This window comes from Vigna unguiculata, chromosome 5 (genome assembly GCF_037176805.1).
Source record: "Vigna unguiculata cultivar grain cowpea cultivar isolate G323 ecotype 2 chromosome 5, ASM3717680v1, whole genome shotgun sequence".
NCBI classification, from domain to species: Eukaryota; Viridiplantae; Streptophyta; class Magnoliopsida; order Fabales; family Fabaceae; genus Vigna; species Vigna unguiculata.
The window spans coordinates 54395305-54417430 of NC_140796.1; the positions used below are offsets into that span (position 1 = coordinate 54395305).

Below are 22126 nucleotides of genomic sequence, written 5' to 3' on the forward strand. Positions count from 1 at the left end.
TTCCTACTTCATATTGCATTAGCATGAATAAGGTTTGCTGATCTAACCATGACATGTTTAATGAAAATATACTTTTGTTTCAATAGCACGAATATTTTCAGTCCACAATTTCTTTAAAAGATATCAAAATAAAAAATTACTAAGTTTTGACAATTTTCTCTTATAATTTTATGTGCCATCTTTTAAGTGTTTTTTTTATTTTTAATATTTCAAAATCATTCAAAAGATGACACCTTATATTATAAGATAAAATTATTAAAAGTTAATAGTCAAAATATCATTATTTTATCAAAATAAGTTTAAAACCGTGAATGAATCTAACGTATTAGACTTTACCTCAGGTTGTATTAAACAAAAATTATATATTTTTAAATTAATAAATTAAATCTAACTCACGTAACTTCACATAATTTGCAGGTAGAATTATATATAGCAATAAAAATAATAAAGTGGGTCGATCACTTATAATATAACAAATATATAAAATAAATTAAAAAATAAAATATTTTTAATTTAATCAATCCATCAATATCTGATTCACTAAAAAAGTCAATTATTTTTAATTTGATACGTGGTAAGTCGATTTATATAACCTATTTCTGAAGAATAATTTTTTAATATTAGATATAATTTCTATTATAAACAATGAATTTAGAGTTGTTAGTTAAATTATAACGACTTCTTACTATGAGTTATGCAAAAACCAAACAGATATTTAATCGAGTTGGAGTTTTGTTTCGTATGAGGTTTGTATTAAAGACACGTTTGGTTTTTTTTGGTCATGTATGTTATATATATGTAAGTGCCATAAGAGGAATTAAGAAGAAAAGGTTAATTACTAATGAAGTGGATGACGCAGTGTTACCATAACTCTTAAAAGCTAGTAAATTATTCAAACAACCACTTGAAGTGAATTTTAAGATTGATTTAAAAAAAGAATTATTATTTCAATAAACTTTTTCAATAATTTTTAAAAAATTATTTCTCAATTTAATATGAAAATCAAATATGAATTAACTTGCTTAATTTTATTATGTTTTCGCTTTTGCACTCTAATTCATATAATTAATTATAATAAAATAAATACAAATATAATAAATTTGAAATAAGTTTTTTATAAAAATTTTCGCACCAGTTTTCCTTACTGATATTAAATCTTATTTGTTTATCTATATTACATTTAAAGTGGTTGTTTTGAATAATTTACTCACTTCTCCTGTCTCACTTGGTGATGTGTTATAGTACTTACTAAATCTTATTTGTTTATTTATATAAAATATTTAAAAATAACACTTAATTTTTAAAAAATTAAAAAAATTAGGAATAAATAATTATGGACATAAAAGAGAGAATCATTTTTATATATAGTTATAGATCATTTATTAATTTTTGTAAATAATTTTTTTATAAAAAATGGTTGATATTAGTTTTTTAATTTTTAAATAAGTCATGTTAGACATCACTATGAAATTTGATATATCAGATAAATTGATGTCTCAAAACTCATCAATCATTTATCATCACATGAAAATTTATTGAAAAAATAAAATAAAGTAAACAAATATAAAGCATGGGGGACCACATTAAACCCATGGTAACAATTACACTTCACCAAACATAAATAAACTATACTTGTTATGAAAATAATTAAATAAATACATGGAGGTAAAGTATTAAATCACTTGTATTGTTCTCTATAAATTAAAACTAAATTAGCTAATTTATCTGTATAGTGATTTTTTTCACAAAAATTTTGTGAAACTTTGAATTACACATACTTAAAAAATCAAGCATTGACGTCATCTTCTAAAACTCCAAGAAAAACAGTTTGTCGATAAAAAACAATCTAATTTAATTCAATAAGATTTAATAGAAAAATACACCTTTTGATGTGCTTAGCAAAAATTAACCAGAATAAAAAAAAACAAAAACAATGGAAAACTTGGTATAAGTATGGTAATGTGGGACGGATCATGCGGACCTGCCTGCATAGGTTGAGTTATTTTGCTTACTTGGGATTATAAAAAAGTCGGAGTGTAGGAAGAAAAATTGGGGGTGCAGGAAGAAAAATATTTTCATGTGCAGATGATGGGCCAAATCAACCCGTTTTTTCCGATACAAAAACGAGACGGGCCGAAAGAGACAAACTCACCCGGGTTATCATCCTTAGTAGAAAGAAGGGTCATTGATCAATGCCCTCAGCATCATTAGTTGAGTTTAACCTCCAAAATTATATGACCCACAATCTCATAAAATCATGATTTTATTTAAATAAAACCAGTTTTCTCCTTAAGATATGGTTAAACATGGCTGAGTGATTTTCCACCAACACGTTACAATGTGTGGTGGTGGAAAAATACGAGTGTTGACAATAAAAAAATGGACTTTGGTACGCGTGACGGCCATACAAATTTGAATGAAAAATGGCGTTACCTTCTGATGATGATGGTCTTGGAATTTTCAACCCAAATCTGCTAATTTTTTCCTCCATTCCTTAACTTAACTGCGAAGCATCCTTGACTATATAACCGAAAATTATGCTCAGAAAGCTCTATAACAAAGTTTCCTCACACTTCTTTTCCTATCTGCAATTTCTCTTAACCCTTCTATTTGGTGCTACCAAGTTTATAATATGGTAGGTCACTTCATTCTTTCTCTTTTTATTTTCAAAAAAACAATCTCTTTAATTACATTATTTGTATACTTTCCTAATCCCTGTGCAATTTTTTTAGAGTTTAATGATTGTGTACTGATTTAATTGACTTTTACATCATTATCACTTCACAGTGTGCATTTCTTATTTTCTCACCAATTTGCAATTAAAACGTCATTACAAGTAAATTTTTGCTTTATTTTCTCAAATTTAAATATTTGAATTCACTTATTTCGATCATTGTAATTTGCTTATTTGACTCAAGGTCCTGATTATCCTACTGTAAGGATGACAATGTGGGTCGGTTCGGTTTGTTTAGGTCTGACCTGTATAAGGTCCGTATATTGCAGATTGGCCTCCTCCGTACAATTTATACGGATTGTAATTACTGGTCCGTCCCGCACATCACTTGGCCTGTGGGCTCGCGGGTTGGTCCGTTTTTTTTTTTTTTTATGATAAAACTTTCAATGTTTAAAAATTGGGAAACTTTAAAAAATTCAAAATTAAGTAAATGTTTTGGGGAGTTGGACGATAAATTGATAATTTAACATTTTCATCATATTCATACTATGAGATACACAATGTATTCTTTAAATTTTAGGCACATTAAAAAATACATAATACTTATCTTCTCTAGTTATACAATAATTTGTAATTTGTAACATTAATACAAAAGTTCATAAAAGAAGTAACTAATATTTGCAAGTATTGTGTAATTTATAATTTTTATACGAATTTATGGAACTTATACGGGCCGGGTTACTACGGGTCTGCAGGTTCACTACCCGGCCTGCCCCGTATTTTTTCACGGACCTGCAGGTCAGTCAGATGAGCCAGATTGATATTACCATCCCTACCCTACTGATTTCACAATTAAATGTTTTCTTTACTAAATTTAAATATAAAAGTTTTCGCGTGATGTTTTTTGGGTTGGCCCAATGCTTTAGTAACACTGGTATAATCTTAGCTTGACGAAACATGTTAACTATGAAGTTACTAATCTGCTTATTGCTTCTCCTGATTTCGATTCTGTAGGAACAAACCCTCTCCTTTGAATTTGAGGTATTGTTACTTTCTAGTTATATTTCATCTGTTCATATTCAAATATTGGTTTCCTATAAGCTTTTTAACATTATTTTCCCGATAATTTATTGCATATCAGCATGAATTTGTTCAAAACACCGAAAGAGTAAAATCTGTTGATTTGCATCCAACTCAGCCATGGTATGTAACAAAACTTCTATTTTTGTTCATTTAACATTTTCTACAGCATCTACAACGGATACTTATATCTGATACTTTTTCTCATGTAGGATTCTACTGGGTTTATACTCAGGAACTGTTTCTATTTGGAACTATCACACAAAGGTAATCAATTATACACGCACCGACAATAATGATTCCAGATTTTCTACTGATTTTTTAGTGTTGTCTTATGCTGAGCGTTAAAAATATATCGGTATTAATATTTTAAATATCTTTTTAATATATTTTAAAACGTCAAAATTAGTGGTAATCAGTGTATTATTACAAAGACACAATAGAAAAACGGCATAAAAAAATTAGGAGAGTCCAAATTCAACTGAACTGGTAATTGTTGTTCTGTATTTTTTTGCTTGGAACTTCAGTGTTGTTAACCTCCTTTTTTGATTCATTTGTTTGGTATATATATATTTTGATAATGTGGCAGTCTGAAGAGAAGTCTTTAAAAGTCAGCGAATCCCCGGGTAAATTAATTACAACATTTGTGTGATTCACAAATTTTTTCTTCCTTTGTTCTGTGTTTTTTTTAACTTCTCAATGGTTGCAGTGAGATCAGCAAAGTTCATTGCTCGGGAAAACTGGATTGTTGCAGCTACGGATGACAAATACATTCGCGTCTACAATTATGAGAAAATGGAAAAGATTGCAGAATTTGAGGAACATAAAGATTATATAAGGAGTTTGGCAATTCATCCTTTCTTGCCATATGTAGTGTCAGCTTCAGATGATAAAGTTCTAAAATTGTGGAATTGGAAGGAAGATTGGTCTTGTGTTGAGAATTTTGAAGGTCATTCACACTATCTGATGCAAGTGGCATTTAACCCGCAGGATCCCTCTACCTTTGTTAGTGCATCCCTCGATGGTACCTTAAAGGTCAGATATTAACTTGTAAACTTTACATCTATTTTTGGTCGATTTGTGATTTTTTACACAATGTCAAATTCTTTTAGAAATTCCATATCGACTAAAGATAAAACCTAAAACCAATTTATAATATATAAGTAGGTGCAATCCTCATCTTACAAGCTGATTTTGTGAAGTTGAGTTAAATTTAAAGTCTATTTCTAACAAACTCATTTATTAACATCTTGCCGCAATTTTCTCCTTTTGTAGATTTGGAGTCTTGATTCCTCTGTTCCAAAATTTACCTTGGAAGGACACAAGAAAGGAGTGAATTGTGTTGATTATTTCGTAAGCAATGGCAAACAATATCTTTTAAGTGGTTCTGATGATTACACTGCCAAGGTTTGCTTGTCAATAATTACTCCTTAAAAATAGTTTTTTCAGTCTTTTGAGCTGTTTCTTATCAAAATCATAATCCACATTTCCACAGGTTTGGGATTATCAGTCTAGAAACTGTGTGCAGACACTTGAAGGACATGAAAACAATGTCACTGCCATTTGTGCTCATCCTGAGCTCCCTATAATAATAACAGCTTCAGAGGATTCTACTGTTAAAATATGGGATGCTGTCACTCACAGGTATTTCATTATCCATTTGACGTCTCCTTTTTACCCGAGTGCTCACACTTTTTTTTCTTTCCTTTTATTTTGGTACGAACCATATATGTCAAAAATTTACAATTACATATGTTTGTATTACTTAAACTATAATGCAAAATTATTTTCGTTCGTGTTTCAAATTTTGATAATTTTTAGTCTTCAAACTATGTTGGAAGTCCCATATCAATTAGAGAAGATAATTTCATAATATATAAGTGAAATGCAAACCTTATGTTTTGTGGGAGTTAGGCTTAAACTTCACTTCTAACATGTTATCAGAGTCTGTTAGAGTCTATCTTATCTACTCGTTCACATCTTTAACAGTTGTCACTTGCCATTAACTTGCAGGCTTCATACCACGTTGAACTTTGGTCTCGAGAGAGTATGGACTATTGCCTACAAGAAAGGATCATCTCAGTAATTATCTGAAACTTCCTTTAACTTAAAAAAAAAAAGAATAAAAAAAACTCTTGCTATAATTTCTTACTGATTGCAATGACATCGCTGCTTCGTGCAGGCTTGCTTTTGGATGCGACAAAGGCTTGGTCGTCGTTAAGGTCAATCTCGTAGCTGCCAAATGAAACAGGTTTTGAGACTGTAATATCCTTATACAAACAACTAAATAAAAAATTATAATCAAGATTAAAATCTTGAACAAAAACTCTGTATACGTAAAATTTTATAATCTTAGCTACCAATTTTAAATTAATTATTACAATTCTGCAATTTAATTACCTTCTAAAATATACTTCTCACTTTATCATCTACACCCTTTTTGTTCAGATTTCAGAAGCAAGAATCTAATAAGCCAACCTCTGATAGCCGCTGAGCTTAACCGCTGAGACAGCATGATATTCTGCATTAAAGCTTGGTTCTAAGTTGTTCCTAGAATAAATAAATATATGTATAATCTAAATCTCTCTTTTATGTACGTCACTTTGTTATGTAATATACTAGTGTTTGTACCTGTTCGTTTTAATTGATGAATTTTCGTTTGTGTAATATATTCAATAAAATGTGTAAAAAGTGTAAAATAGTTTGAGGAATTCATTTATATTTGTAGCAGTTAAATATTCGAACCAAATAATTAGAGCAGGTATTAAATAGAAGAGATAATCTAAATATTACAAACAAAACATATTGAATATAATATTATTATAACAGTTAATGAAATAAATAATTTATTAAAAGATAATAAGATTTTCATAAAGATAATTGCAAAAAAATAACCAATTTCTATAATTTTATTATAATTTTTTAATGTTGTAGACTTTTCTTTTTCATTGTGGATAATTATTTGAATTTGTTATGGTTCAAATAGACTTCTTATATTTCTTTTGGGACAAATAACTTTATTTATGATTTTATTTTATGTAAGAATACTCTTGTAGATTTTCTTTTCCTAAATAAAATCATGTTAGAAATTACTAAAAATTTTGATGATATCCAATGTTCTTCGGTCATTATCATCTCACATGAACAATTATTAAATAAATAAAAAAACACAAAACATAATAAATCACACAAAACTCATATAAAAATTATATTTTACGAAACATAAATTTATTATATCTTTTATAAAAAAATCTAAATAAATTCATAGATATAAAACATTAAACTACTCAAAATATTTTTTTTTATAAATAAAAATCAAATTAACTAATTTATCTAGCATAATAATATTTCTAATATAAAAACTTTAAAATAAATATATTTAAAAAAGTACAAATATTATCTTCTAAAACATGATCAATAAACCATTCTATAATTGATTTCTAATTCTTGACGATAAAAATCCATTAGGAATTGGATCATTGCTCATAACAAAGACCAAATAAAGTTAACATAAATATTACATGAATAAATAAATTATAAAAATTAAAAGCAAAAACGATTATTATATACAAATATATATATATATATATATATAACAATAATAAAAAAAAAAATTTCTTTTGTATCCACATTTCATAATACCAACTCTATCCTTTATAATATAATTATTTATTATATTTTTTAAAATTAATAGTTATTTTTACCTATTTTTTATAAAATTGTTTATCTTTTTTTTTATTCATCAACAATTAATTTTTTTATTCATTTCACTTTATTTTTAACATTTCACTTCATTTTTAATAAATATAAATTTATTTTATATATTAACTTAATAACATTATATTATTATCATCTACTAAAATATTATCATTCATATTTAAAAAATACGTATACACAAACACTATTGCGTCTATATGTACGTTAATATATATATATATCAGTACAAAATCTGGTTGCTTATGCTTTCGTTCGTTTGTTTCACAAGCAGAGTTAGTATTGGAAGCTGCAAGTGTGTGTGAGAAAGAGAGAGATACGTTACAGAGGGAAACCAAAGCAAAATCTCAAACCAGAGGGGATAGAGATAAAGAGAGAGGGACGTGGTGTGTTGTTTCTCTGAGTGGTGTGCACCAAGCAACGCAAGTGGCCATAAAATTCAACCTGGTTTCTCGGGATTCTTAATTTTCATCATTATATATATATATATATATATATATATATATATATATATATATATATATATATATATATATAAACTTATGTCTTTAAAATAATCATTCTATCACTAAAATTTCAAAGAATTATGAAATAATTTAGTAATTATGTTATTAAAAATTGTACACACATCAATAAAAATATTTTTTTTGGTGGCATAAATTTTAAATTAATTTATGTAAATGTATTTTTTTATAATAACATAAAATTTATTAATTGACCCCAGAGTACAATTTTACATAGTCTATTTATGATTAGTAGAGTACTGAATTCTTTAAAATATTGATAATAATTTTCGATTATCAATAAACAAATTCACACCAAAAATAATTATAGCGCACACCATAAAAATTCACTTCATAACAATAATATTGCCATTAATCTAGAAAACAAAAAATACCATTTGATATTGAAAAAATAATTATTTCTACAATCATTAATAGAAATATATTTATTATACAATTATATTAGAAAATTTTCTAATTCAACTAATTAAAATTTCATTTAAAACCGTTACTGAAAATATTTTAGAAAAAAATCTATAAAATTTAGCGAATAGAAATTCACCATACAAAAACAAATACCCTTTTCAGATTGATGTCAATATGTGTTTTTCAACAATTTTTCTTTAAGAGTAAAATTCAGTATAACATATTAAGCCTCTTCATTTATAATTTAACGAATTAAACCTGACAAAAGTTATCCATAAAATAAAATATGAAAAAAAGGTTATAAAAGCAAAACAAAAAATTGATGTAGAAAAAGTGGGTCCTAAGAGTCACGTGGCAATCATGTCATTGCCACGATGTCACCATTCCGTGCTTATTTCCGCACTACCATGAAGCATACGGTGTGACAAGGCACAGGGTAATATGGATCCAGTGGCATTTTCGTAATCTCGTTGAACTGCATAACACCGCTCTCCTTCATTGGTTCGTTCATCCTCATGGTATTTACACCGTGCTTTCTTACAATACAAATAAACACATTTCTCTCTCTCTCTCTCTCTCTCTCTCTCACTGAGCTCGATCTCCTTGGGCTCGTCGAATTCGGTTTCTGATCTCCGAAGATTGATCTCGATAGAGGCTAGTGCACTCTCCAATCTGCAAAAATGGTGAGCTTCCTCTCTGATCTGCTCCTTCGCAAACGCTTCTGCATTCTTATCAACCTTAGATCTGGACTGAATTACCTTCGATTTCATGATTTATCTTTCCGCCCTCCACTCTTTCAATGTCGAATGCTTTTCTACATGTTACTTGAAATTCGAGCCTCGCAATTCGCTTTCCTAGCTCTTGCTATTTCAATTTCAATGTGATCTACCGTTGAACCGTGCACTGACTCGTGTTTTTTGTTCGTTTGTTTGCTTTCTCTCTTGTTACTTGCACTTGCAGCCTCTCAGACTCGAAATCAAGGTAATTCTGCTTGTATTCTGATTCAATGTATATTTGCTTTTGGTTTCCCGTAGTTTTTTTTTTTTTTTCATTGCCTATGAGATTAGATTTCTTGGAAACTAAGCGCAGTGTGAATGATTAACTTTCTGGCTACTTAATCTAACTTGTTATTGTGGTATTTGATCAGCGAAAGCTTGCGCAAAGATCAGAAAGAGTAAAATGTGTGGATCTACATCCAACAGAACCATGGTAATGCCTCTTATTCTGCTGTTGTTTTGTTTCTGAATTTAATTTATGATGTGAGGAAACTTTATTATTGGGAATATATGTAGTTCGTGGGGGGTATTTTAGTCACTAGTAGTGATGTTTGTCATCCAAGGTTACTGTTGGTGTCATTTAATTAAGTACCTGAAGCAACCTTGTCAATGCAGGATTCTGGCGAGTTTATACTCTGGAACTGTCTGTATCTGGAACTACCAATCTCAGGTATGCAATTCTTTATGTATATTGTTTTTTTTTTTTTTTCTAACCGAGAAATGTAATGGTTGATATATCTTGGCACTTAGTTAGACACAGGTGTTTATCGATTGATCTACGAACAAGCCACCTTTTGCATGGTGCCAATATATAATGAGCTACTGATTCAAATCGAGGGGACCTATTCTATGATTCCCTCAAATTTTTCAAGTATCTATATTATATAATTGATTAAACATAGTAGTGTATGATGTAGTGACTCATTACATGGAGGAAATATTGAACGAACAAATGGTGCTCTTTAAGTGATTTTGTCTTGAAGCATGGCTAGAAAATGTTACAGTATTTTGTACTTTACAATGAATAGAAACTGGGACTTGTGTGAAATTTACATACTGGTCAGTAATTTGATGAGTAGACTTTGTGCCTTTTTAATCCAAATCACACCCTTTTGAAGTTTCCAAAGTAAGACCGGTTATTAATCTTATTTAACAGATCTTATTATGTGCTTCTGAATATTTTTGGTGCCTTTATAAGGCTTTCTGTTGAGCTGTGAGACTTAAGCACGTTTTCATAGATTGATAAAATTAGAATAACTGTAGATATTATGATCATCGTTTGGCATTTGCTTTGCTTTTAACACTTCATATTATGCAAGGTTGATTTTTGCAGTTTCTAGTGTATCAGGTTAGGATTTGTAGTCTTGTTTTTCTATGATGGGTATTGGTCTTGTTTTTCTAGTGTATCAGGTTATAATTTTATAGCTTGTGACACACTCCTTCTATCTTCATAGATTGTTCATAAGGGATGTTAGTTTCTCAGTCTCCTGTTTTATATTTAAATTCTTCACAAAACTGGTGCTTTAAATGGGTTGTTGTTAATTTCAATGGACATTTGCTTCTGTTATTAACATAATTTTATTTATTATATTTCAGACCATGGCCAAATCTTTTGAGGTTACTGAGTTACCAGGTACATGAAGTTGTGAATCTTATTTAGTCCATTTGTTTGTATAACTAGCTCTTGATGCATTTTCTAAGAACCACTAGAGCTCTTATACAACATAATTTTGCAGTTAGATCCGCCAAGTTTATTGCACGCAGACAGTGGGTTGTTGCCGGAGCAGATGATATGTTTATTCGTGTATATAATTATAACACGATGGATAAGGTCAAAGTATTTGAAGCACATACTGATTACATTAGGTGTGTGGCAGTTCATCCCACCCTTCCTTATGTGCTTTCATCATCTGATGATATGCTCATAAAACTCTGGGATTGGGAAAAAGGCTGGGTCTGTACCCAAATATTTGAAGGGCATTCTCATTATGTCATGCAAGTCACATTTAATCCCAAAGACACAAACACCTTTGCCAGTGCATCTCTTGATCGGACCATAAAGGTATATTTATGTTGTTTCCTTCTGTGCCAAAAAAGTAAATAGATCTATGATCCTATGATATAATGCATCAACACAACTGTTTTCTTCTTTTTCAGATTTGGAATCTTGGCTCACCTGACCCTAATTTTACATTGGATGCGCATCAGAAAGGAGTGAATTGTGTTGATTATTTTACAGGTGGTGACAAACCATATCTAATCACTGGTTCTGATGATCACACTGCCAAGGTTTTGTTTTAATATTTGCTTTTTTGTTTGTCTGCTTCATTGATTTATCTGCTTATGCAATTATGTACATACATATATACATATATATATGCATATAACATATGAAGAGGAATAACAGTTGAAACTTACGAAACAGGTATGGGATTATCAGACCAAAGGTTGTGTCCAGACCCTAGAAGGCCACACACACAATGTATCTGCTGTATGCTTCCATCCTGAACTTCCTATAATCATTACTGGTTCTGAAGATGGCACAGTACGCATATGGCACTCCACAACTTATAGGTAAAGTGGAATGCACAAATTACTGAGCTATGAGGTTTAATATTATGCTTATTGCATTTGTCACTTTGCTCTAGATTTTTTTCTTCAATCGTCATCACTTGTGTTCGAAATTGGATTATTGGATTATTGGTTTATGGTTGACTTTTGACCTTAGAGAAATAAGACTTATATGGGTTTGCCCTTTTTGTTTATTCTGTTTGTATAGGCACATAAAAAGAGTGGAAAGGTTTATTTTGGTGACTATAATGTCTAGATTTGATTTAAAATTAAGATAGCACATATTGCGATTGACGGGACATATTTATTTCTTCATTTTTCTATTTAATTTCAGGTGTCTGTTTTTAAGCTGTTGCTATATTTATTGGAAGTATATTTTCGAAATTTGTTTTATGGTTTGATCTGCTTGCAGGCTGGAAAACACATTGAACTATGGCCTTGAAAGAGTCTGGGCTGTTGGATACTTGAAGGGTTCACGTCGGTGAGCTTTTTCGCGGATAAATATTTTGCAATTTCTTAATAATTTTTTTTATGCCCTTGAACAGTGTGAGTGGGAGACTGCTGTGGCAAATTGTGCCTGTATTATGAAGTCTCCTTGCATTTACTCTTTTTTCATAACCAAAATTGTCGGGTGCGTTCAAACAGAGTTGTGATTGGCTATGATGAAGGAACAATTATGGTCAAACTTGGTCGAGAGGTACCTGTGGCTAGCATGGACAACAGCGGGAAAATTATTTGGGCTAAGCATAATGAAATTCAGACTGTCAATATCAAAAGTGTAGGAGCAGATGTTGAGGTGTGAGCTCTATTATAAATTTTTGGCTAAATGACGCATGAACTGTCAAGTTCTCTTTATTTTTAGTGACATGTGCAAGTACTATGCTTGTTAGATTGCTGATGGAGAAAGGTTACCTTTAGCTGTTAAGGAGTTGGGCACATGTGATCTCTATCCCCAAGTGAGTTAATATGCTTTTATAGTTTGTTTCACTCTCTTGCCTTGTTTTTCTATTTTTAATTATTTTTGCTCTAATGCAAAATATGGCAAATTCAGAAAGTACCATTTCTACATGATTTAGCAAATTAGACATTTTGGTACATTTACATTGACCTCATCATCGGCATTTTCTCATGAATCATGAAACATCATGTTACATAAATTTCTTAAGTTTCTATTTTCTTTGTATTATAAAAGATTGAGTTTACATGTAAGATTAAATTGGTCATCTAACCATCCTGGTTTTATATACCAATATGTAACGAGATGCAAAATTTAGGTGTGTTTGGTTGAGCGCTTACATAATTGATTTAGTTACATGTAAGCTTGAGCTGAAGTAATATATATTTTAAACTTAAATTTGAGACAAAGTGGGACTTAATTTTCTCAACTCAATACAAAAGCTATATTTTTTCACTTTTAGTTAAACATGCTTATAGAAACAAAAGCAGAGTTGATAAAAAAATAACAAACATGTCCTTTTGAGTCAAAATCATGTCTGGGATGCTCAAGTGAAAATTGATAGTTTCCTAATGCATTCCATAACCCAAACATGTTGTAATAGCAGGGATCTTGTGTTGTTAAACTTATGCATCTATGTAATATAGCAAACCAGTAGCTAGTTTTGGAATTATCTTTTATAGTTTCTAATCTCTATTCATTGATGTTAGTTTTAATAGAATAGTTCTTATTTCTGGTTCAATCATATCATCATCAACAATGTTTTATGAGGGGTTTGTTGCTGATTGTTGATTTAATTTTTTGTGCAGAATTTAAAGCACAATCCAAATGGGAGGTTTGTTGTTGTATGTGGAGATGGTGAGTATATTATATACACTGCATTGGCATGGAGAAATAGGTCATTTGGTTCAGCACTGGAATTTGTTTGGTCTTTTGAGGGAGAATATGCTGTCAGAGAAAGTACATCAAAGATTAAAATCTTTAGCAAAAATTTCCAGGTTTGTACTTCTTTAAAAACTTTATAATATTGTGCTTTGTGTAATGAAAGTTGTGATGAGAACTGTTAGAATAGTTTATATATCTTCTAAGCAACTTTGTAAAAGCTGTTTTTTGGTTGAATCTGTCTATCATCTAGAATCCTAGGGGTGTACTTTATTCTGTTTCTTATTTTCTCTCTTTGTTCTTTTTTTGCAAGATACGCATGTGTGTGTGTGCTCTACCTGTTATTGTTTGACGAAGAAAACAATGTTTGCTGTCTTTTGTTGCTGGCTACTGTCTTTCTCTCCAGCATGCACCAGATCCAGAACATCTCTTTGAGTGACAAATAACCCAACTGATCATAGGGGCAAATCCCACCTTACACCACTTATTTGCACCAAGGCATGGGTTCCATGTGCAGCCTCATGCTACGTCTAGTGGTTTCGCTGGCCTCTTTAATCCCTGTTTTAATCCACTTTCTGTCTTTCCTCTACTAGTTGAAGCATTGACCTCCTTGAACACCTTGTGGGTTCCCATCTGTACCCTTTCCTCCAAAAGTGTCTTTCGGACATGCCCACTCTTTTTCTCAATTACCTCGAAACATTTAATGGAAAATTTTCCTAATTTGGTGTGCATTTGTTGGCCAAGGTTTCCATAATCACTTGGAAAAGGATAGTAGTGAAACATCATTAGAAAAATGTTGAACAATGAAATTGTGGTGTTTGGGATGCGATGCTCTTGAGTAGAAATAGGTGTACTTTGACTATCAGTTGTAGCTTTTGACTTAGCAGTAAGTTCTCAATCCAACAAAAGGGTATACTCAGATTATGAGGAAACTTTTTCTCATGTGATAAAAATAACTATTGTCCGACTCTTCTTTGGCATGAGAATTATTCACTGTTGGACTTCTTTTTCAATTGGATATTAATAAAAAATTTCTTCATAGTGATTTGTAAAGGAAGAAATCCTTTTGGAGCTACCTGTTGGATTTGTTGTTAAGGAAAGTCTAGGTTGCTTTTTGTTATTAAGGGAAGTCTGGGTTGCTTTCAAAGTTTTGTTGATCTCTCTATGGTCTCAAGCAATATCCACACGTTTGTCTTGGAAAATTTGGTCACATTGTTCATATCTTTGAACTAAAATGCAATGAAGCATATCATTCGGGTTTTCAGTGTCATACCTCTCTAGTGTCATACCTAATCAAAGGAAGGTATCATACTTTCTCCAAGAAAATATGATGAATATATCTTGAAAGTAACTTGCATGATTGATTGTAGGCTCATGAATATCCTATGTTTCTAAATAAAAAATTAATGGCAGAACTGAGTGAATCTTTCACATCCCAGAGAGATACTCAAAACAAGAATTTAGGAGTAGTCCCTAAGTATTGCAGTATCTCTATCCTTTATTTCTATTGTTGTTCTGTTTTCCATAGTTGTATTGTATGGATTAGTTCCTGGAGTTATATCAGTTACCGTGGTCATGTTCCAAATATTTAGTAAAGTTACTTTTGTTACCAATCTGTTTGTGAGAAGGAGTGTCTAATTAAACTATGTGAGCTATTAATTTACCTCATAAAATAATTATATCAGCACTAGAGTTTGACAAATTTGCTTCAAAGTGAACATCAGGACTTCTATCTTTCATTTTCATTTATTGAATTGCCTTGATCATCACTTTAGGAAGTTCACTAAAATTTAATCCTCATTGTTTTAATCTCCAAATTAAAATAAATTCGCTCTAGGGAATACTAAGTTGGAATTCAAACTATGGGTATTTCAGGAAAAGAGGAGTGTCCGACCAACATTTTCAGCTGAAAGAATATTTGGTGGTGCTTTATTGGCAATGTGCTCCAACGACTTCATCTGCTTTTATGATTGGGCTGAATGCAGGTTGATCTATCGCATTGATGTCAATGTGAAAGTAAGTACTTTGATTAGATGATAGATATTTATCTGCTCCTTTCATTCTCATTCCATTTTAAATTTAATTTTGTTAATTTTCTTGTGTGGCAGAACCTCTACTGGGCTGACAGTGGTGATCTAGTAACGATTGCTAGTGATACATCATTCTACATTCTGAAGTACAATGTGAGGATTCTCATGAACTTCATTTTTTCTTATACTCTTGCCTTGCTAGGAAGACTATTTTGCCCCATACAATTTTGCTGACTGATATTTGTCAGATCTTCACTGGTAGTGCTATTTACGCATTTTGACTTGCATTATTGCAGCGTGATGTAGTTATGTCACATTTAGACAGTGGAAGACCGGTAGATGAGGAAGGTGTTGAAGATGCTTTTGAACTCTTACATGAAACGAATGAGCGTGTTAGGACAGGCATCTGGGTTGGGGATTGCTTTATCTACAACAATTCCTCTTGGAGACTTAACTACTGCGTTGGTGGTGAGGTATTAACTCTTTTCAGATAGAGTTCTAGTTTAAATAAAGAAGTGCTTTCATTCTTTTTTAATTGAATTACAAGCATAATCTGAGACCTTTTGATGCATAATGTTATGTATTTAGGTTACTACAATGTTTCATTTGGATCGCCCTATGTACTTGTTGGGATATCTTGCAAATCAAAGTCGTGTTTATTTGATTGACAAAGAGTTTAAGTAAGTGATACTTTTGTTTTTGATTCTTCAAAGTTTTAAATTGAAATAATCTGACTAGTTTTCTCTTTATCAATTGTTTTCTCAGTGTTATGGGATATACACTGCTTTTAAGCTTGATTGAGTACAAGACACTTGTGATGCGTGGTGATTTGGAAAGAGCCAATGAAATTCTACCATCAATACCTAAAGAGCATCATAACAGGTAAAAGTTACTTCATGTTACATTACAAGAGAATGATTAAAGTTTTTTCAACGTTTAGAAATATGTTTGGTATGGTTAGAGATTATAAATACTTTTGGTAATAGTTATGCTTTATAAAGTTATGTATATAATGTATTACATATTACATTCCCTCTATACTTTTTTCAAAGAAAAGTGCGGTATGATCCCATAGAATTTCAACCTGCTGCAAAATATAACTGCATCTCTAATAGCTGATTTGGTAATCTTTTGACACTTAATAGTTTTGTAAGAGTAATTATTAAATTTAATTGGGACTTAGTAACGTCTTTTTACTTCTCCCCATCTATATTTGCTTGTAATGTTGTGCTTTTATTGTATTAAACTATCAGTGCATAATATTTATAGATAAGTGTTACATTACATGTTCATTTACCTGTTACTTTGATTTATAATTTTGTTCTATTGCTCTTTAGTTCAAACTTCAGAGTGTCTTCATATTTGAAATTTGGTAATTAGTGCTAATGTATTACTTGCATCATAATTGAGATACTTGGTTTTATGATAGTGTGGCTCACTTTCTGGAATCACGAGGGATGATAGAAGATGCTCTTGAAGTAGCCACTGACCCTGACTACAGATTTGATCTAGCAATACATCTTGGAAAACTAGATGTTGCAAAGGTATGTTCATGTAATAAGTATAACAGGAGATTTTGCTAAATTTATCTAATTTCTCTTCATTAACTACTGATTTGACTATTCATCCTCTTTTTGTTGCAGAGTATTGCAATAGAATTGCAGAGTGAGCCTAAGTGGAAGCAGTTGGGAGAATTAGCTATGTCTACTGGAAAGGTGCTTTCTGTGATTTGAATCTTCAAGTGTATTATTGATTTTTCTGATATTTAAAGCTTGATTGCACTCCTAAATATTCATAACCAAATGTATTAAAGATTGCCATGATTGATGTGCTGCTGAATTTGACCACGTGCACATGATGTATATAGACCTAATTGAAACTTTGTGATGCAAGAGACTATAGATTTTAGTTGTGGCCATATTAGGATTTTGCTTCATTGTAAGTTAGAAATTATGGTCATGTGCATTGTGTTGTAGATGTTGATTCTAGTGTATAATTAAGACATTAAATGTTGTCTTTTTCTTGTCAAAATAAATAATAAATTCTAGAAATTGGGGAACATACATATTGCTTCTTGTTGCAAATGTCTCTTGTTCCATTGTAGCTCAGTGCTCACTGCATGTTCCATTCTTGCAGTTAGAAATGGCTGAGGAATGTTTGCAGCATGCAATGGATTTGAGTGGTTTGTTACTCCTATATTCTTCTTTAGGAGATGCTGAAGGAATATCGAAACTTGCATCCCTTGCTAAGAAACAAGGGAAGAACAATGTTGCATTCCTATGCTTATTTATGTTGGGTAAATTAGAAGACTGCCTTCAACTATTGGTAGAAAGGTATTCTTCTAAACTTGTGCTCTTTTCCTTTCTAATATTAGGACAGGGAAGGTTGATTAGACTTTAGTTACATGTATAGCTATGTTGTGCCTTTTGCAGCAATCGAATTCCAGAGGCAGCTTTAATGGCTAGATCTTATCTTCCGAGCAAGGTATCAGAGATAGTGGCAATTTGGAGAAAAGATCTCACCAAGGTAATTTTTAATTCAGGTAGATGATGTTTACTTAGGTCGGAACTTCCTGATTACTTCGACTATAATATTGTGGGACGGAATCTGAATCCTCTACAGCCCTAAAAAAGAACTGCACCTTCTGCTGTGGAAAATATAAGAATCAACACCCATTCAATTGTATTTGGTTTTAATATTTTATCATAAAAAACTATTTTCAAATGCTAAACATCTTCTGATATTAATTCAGTATTGTCAGAAGAAACAACCATTCTCTTCAGATGCCTTGTTTGGCTTGTCTTGCCATGTCGATAAGTTGCTTGTGGATATATTTTGTTACAGGTTAATTCAAAGGCTGCTGAATCATTGGCTGATCCTGAAGAATATCCAAATTTGTTTGAAGACTGGCAAGTTGCACTTGGTGTTGAATCTAAAGCTGCAGAAACAAGGTCAGGGCACAGAATGCGTACTTTCTTGCATCTTATCTTGAAGCATTGGTAGTTAGTAGATTAGCATTTTTGTGCAAAACATCTTCATGAAATGTTTACTTTTTGTTAAACTTTTTTCTTTTTTATGTTAGGAATGTGTACCCTCCTGCAGACCAGTACGTCAACCATGCTGACAAATCACACATTACCCTTGTTGAAGCTTTCAGAAACATGCAGATTGAAGAGGAACATCTAGAAAACGGGGTATGCTATTTTGTTTTGTGCTACATAAATAATAACCTCAACTCATTGTTAATTGTGGTGTGAGACTGTTGGTTTATTTTGTTGTCCTTTCGTAGTTGACTGAACAAAATGGAGAAGAGCAGGACACAGAGGAACAAAATGGAGAGGAAGGAAGCCAAGAGGAGGCAGTTGTAGTAGATGCAGATTCTACAGATGGTGCAGTACTCGTTAATGGTAACGAGGCTGAAGAAGACTGGGGTACGAATAATGAAGGAGCCCCGTCAGCCTAAAAGCAATTGGTTGGGGTGGTGTGAAAATCGAAATTTTGTCTCTGGTGATTAATTGTTTCTGAAGTGCCATTTCTAACTACAGTTTGACGACTAGCTGTTTTTACTATAACTACTACTACCTGGGTCCTAACATTCTTAATTGCTCTCAATTTTTAGAGTATTGGATACTACACTGCAATTAGGCTGTATATTTGAGAATGAGGGAGAGGAAATAGAAAAATAGCATCCATTGTCAATTCTGAAATCATTGACTATATAATATTACTATTGCTTACTAGAAATGAGGGCCCTGTAAATATAGACGTTACAGATACTGACTTTATGAATTCATCCTTGATCAACCATTTATTTGTTATATTTACTTACGAAACTTTATTATTAGATTGTGTACTATTACAGTATTACTGAAAACAATGTGAAAGACAATAAGTTGTTTCTTTTAGAAAAAAATAATAATTTCTTCCTATCCTCACTTATCTATTCATTTTTGTTGGCAGTGCTTGCCCATCACTAGGTCTCATCAAGACAGTCTGTTCCAGCTTCTGGGATATTTATCTGAGGTTAGGATCATATTTCTACATTGCGATGGTTAGGATGTTTATCTGAGCTAAAAGTAGCTTAGTCAGTTTACTAAGAATATTTGTTTTAGCATATCCAGCAGTATATTATTGAATAATAGTTTTTGGTTATTATCATGAACTTATTACCACTCAACCGACTGTTTTTGGATTGATAAAGTATTCCTTCGTTCTATTTGGATGCTTGCATTATGAGTAATGTTGCTAAAGGTAGCCCTGCTCGTTGTTGTGTGCATCTGCCAGTATTGCATGTTTTGTTGGATGATTGTGCATTACATAAACTTAATGTCTTCTACTTTAATATTGTCGGTTTCATGTTCTTTAATTTAAAATGCAGGTCTCCTCAAGGTGACATAAAGAGGTTTTGTGGTCTGGTAGTTTGTTTCCTGGTGTTGTGGTTTTGTAGTGCCCTGAATTTTGTCATTTTGCACGTGGTACAAACAATATTCCATAGGGTCAGTTAGAATTTGCTAGATATATAGCACATTCTTTTGAGGCTTTTACCTCAATATACTCTTGTCATTGTGAATGTAGAAAAAACGGAACTAGAGATGAGTGACTGCTTAAATTTTAGATAGTTTTTATTTTATTTTTTTAAAAATTCATGACCATGATTAAACATTTTATTTTTTCTGGATTGTAAACATGCATGGTTAATAGAGAAAATAATGATTCCCCCGAGTTCTTCAACTTGCTGTTACCAACAAGTATTTCTTGAGTCGCTGCATTATTCCCGAATCGTGTACTTGTGAATCATGAACCAAGATTGATAGTTCGCAGTGCATCGTCTGAGTAAATGAGAGTGGGATGAAGTTTGGTTTCATCATTAACTACCAAGATTGATAGTTCATAGTTCATTGCACTAGTATTAAAGTGTAAAATACATGTCCTTCCTAAAAATAGAACAATTCACCAAAATAAGTATACTGTTTTGTTTTTTGAAAATTTAATTGGCAAGAACTTTAGTTCTAAATCTGGGAAAATAAATGGAAGTTAAATACTATTTAATTCAATAAAATGGGATTCAATGACTTATAATATTTTTGAATGCAATCATTTATACTTTCTATAATTTTTTTTTTACTTTATATAAGAAATACTAAATTTGCTTTCTTCCTGATTATAAAATGTATGAATTTATTTATAGATGTATCTTATCGTATAGGTTGAAAACGAGTTTATAAATGTCAGAAGGGATTTCGGCTTATGATTTATAAAGTTATACTGTTCACAATGACAATGCATTCATAGAACACATGTCTAAAATACAACATTTTAAGTTTCAACTTTTAATAATTTGTTATAGTCCAAACTCATATAATCTAAAATCTATTCACAGGATGGTTTATTTTCAGAAAAGAATGTTTGATGTATTTTAAGTTTTTTCATAACTATGTATTTTTAATTTTATCGCAGTGAATGATAAAAGAGAAAAAAAAATAAAGTATGAACCATTAAATAATTTATAGTTTGAGAAAAAAAATATATAAAGTCTATATTTCAATGAGCTCCTTTGTAAACATTAGCATGGGAAAAAATTAAATTAGTTTATAATTAAATTAAGAACGGTAAAAAAAATTATTGCATCTCTACAAAAATAATTTATGTATCGGTTAATTTTAATTTTTGAATAAATTGTTTTTTCTTTTTTTCTTTTTTAAGTAAGTGCTTATGAAAAAATTCATTCAAATATATCATAATTATGAATTAAATAAAAAATGAATTCACCAACTCCAAACTAACTTTTTGGTATTTTCAAAATATAGTTACATTAAATATTCGTTTAAGTTCGTATTTATTTAAGTTTTCATTCTACCTAAATCCATATTTCGATAGAAAAAATAATTGATAATTTTGTGACTTTATAACTTTTTTATTTAAATTATTTTTTAGCAAATATTTTCGTTTTAAAAAATATCTTTCAATTTTAAAAATTAATTATTATTTTAAATTAGAAAATCAAAGAAATTGTGAAGATTTTATATTTTGTTATATATTTTTTATATTTATCATATATTTAATATCTCTCATATTATCAAGATTTTTACAAATTTTCAACTTTTATAATATTTTATTATCTAATTATATGATCCTAATATTTTATATTGTAATATGATTCTTAAAATTATATAAGTCCGCGTTCTAATTCAGTCCGTATTCCAATTAAGTCTATATTCCAATTAGGTCCCTATCGAATCCTCGAAGTCAAAATACATACTTAAACGGTTTATTGTAAATTTGCTCATAACTTCAATGATCAATTTTATTTTTATTTTTTCACATCATGCTTTTAATATATATATATATATATATATATATATATATATATATATATATATATATAATTTATTGCAATGAACAAAAAATAGGTATTATTTAAAAAAAATACATAATGATCAAATAAAAAAATATTATATGCAAACACCAAAATATAAAACATAAGAATTAATTAAGTGTTAAGTTTATGATAAATT

At 30.6% G+C, this 22126-nt stretch overlaps 2 protein-coding genes across 5 annotated transcripts; both read left to right on the forward strand.

The window, feature by feature from the left end:
* The first annotated feature begins 2500 nt into the window (after positions 1-2500).
* On the forward strand, positions 2501-6398 carry LOC114184119 (coatomer subunit beta'-1-like). 2 transcript variants are annotated; one of them, XM_085673234.1, is made up of 11 exons: positions 2501-2635; positions 3689-3715; positions 3816-3877; positions 3967-4021; positions 4344-4380; positions 4464-4789; positions 5030-5161; positions 5250-5398; positions 5768-5836; positions 5937-6016; positions 6203-6398. In XM_085673234.1, exons 1-10 carry the CDS (start codon positions 2633-2635, stop codon positions 5998-6000), a joined length of 924 nt encoding a protein of 307 aa, XP_085529360.1. In that variant the 5' UTR covers positions 2501-2632; the 3' UTR covers positions 6001-6016; positions 6203-6398. The 2 variants fall into 2 exon arrangements, with proteins under 2 accessions (XP_085529360.1, XP_085529359.1); XM_085673233.1 differs by having other exon boundaries at positions 2508-2635; positions 5937-6005.
* Positions 6399-8912: 2514 nt separating this feature from the next.
* LOC114184833 (coatomer subunit beta'-2-like) lies at positions 8913-20342 on the forward strand. 3 transcript variants are annotated; one of them, XR_003604618.2, is made up of 26 exons: positions 8913-9080; positions 9358-9378; positions 9545-9606; positions 9789-9843; positions 10770-10806; positions 10910-11235; positions 11331-11462; positions 11599-11747; positions 12157-12225; positions 12390-12540; positions 12635-12700; positions 13509-13697; positions 15457-15597; positions 15690-15764; positions 15908-16084; positions 16200-16291; positions 16377-16493; positions 17041-17155; positions 17255-17326; positions 17748-17944; positions 18044-18137; positions 18456-18562; positions 18694-18805; positions 18901-19092; positions 19572-19634; positions 19990-20342. XR_003604618.2 is itself a non-coding variant. In XM_028072173.2 (26 exons), exons 1-25 carry the CDS (start codon positions 9078-9080, stop codon positions 19586-19588), a joined length of 2718 nt encoding a protein of 905 aa, XP_027927974.1. In that variant the 5' UTR covers positions 8913-9077; the 3' UTR covers positions 19589-19634; positions 19990-20342. The 3 variants fall into 3 exon arrangements, 1 of the variants encoding a protein (XP_027927974.1); XM_028072173.2 differs by having other exon boundaries at positions 18901-19042; XR_003604617.2 differs by having other exon boundaries at positions 8914-9080; positions 18901-19118.
* The last annotated feature ends 1784 nt before the right edge of the window (positions 20343-22126 follow it).

Coding starts and splice junctions, on each gene's coding strand:
- LOC114184119 (XM_085673234.1), top strand. Junction 3,716..3,815: donor CCCTCTCCTTTGAATTTGAG/GTATTGTTACTT, acceptor ATTGCATATCAG/CATGAATTTGTTCAAAACAC. Junction 3,878..3,966: donor TTGCATCCAACTCAGCCATG/GTATGTAACAAA, acceptor TTTCTCATGTAG/GATTCTACTGGGTTTATACT.
- LOC114184833 (XM_028072173.2), top strand. Junction 10,807..10,909: donor TGAGGTTACTGAGTTACCAG/GTACATGAAGTT, acceptor ATAATTTTGCAG/TTAGATCCGCCAAGTTTATT. Junction 17,156..17,254: donor GAAAACTAGATGTTGCAAAG/GTATGTTCATGT, acceptor TTTTTGTTGCAG/AGTATTGCAATAGAATTGCA.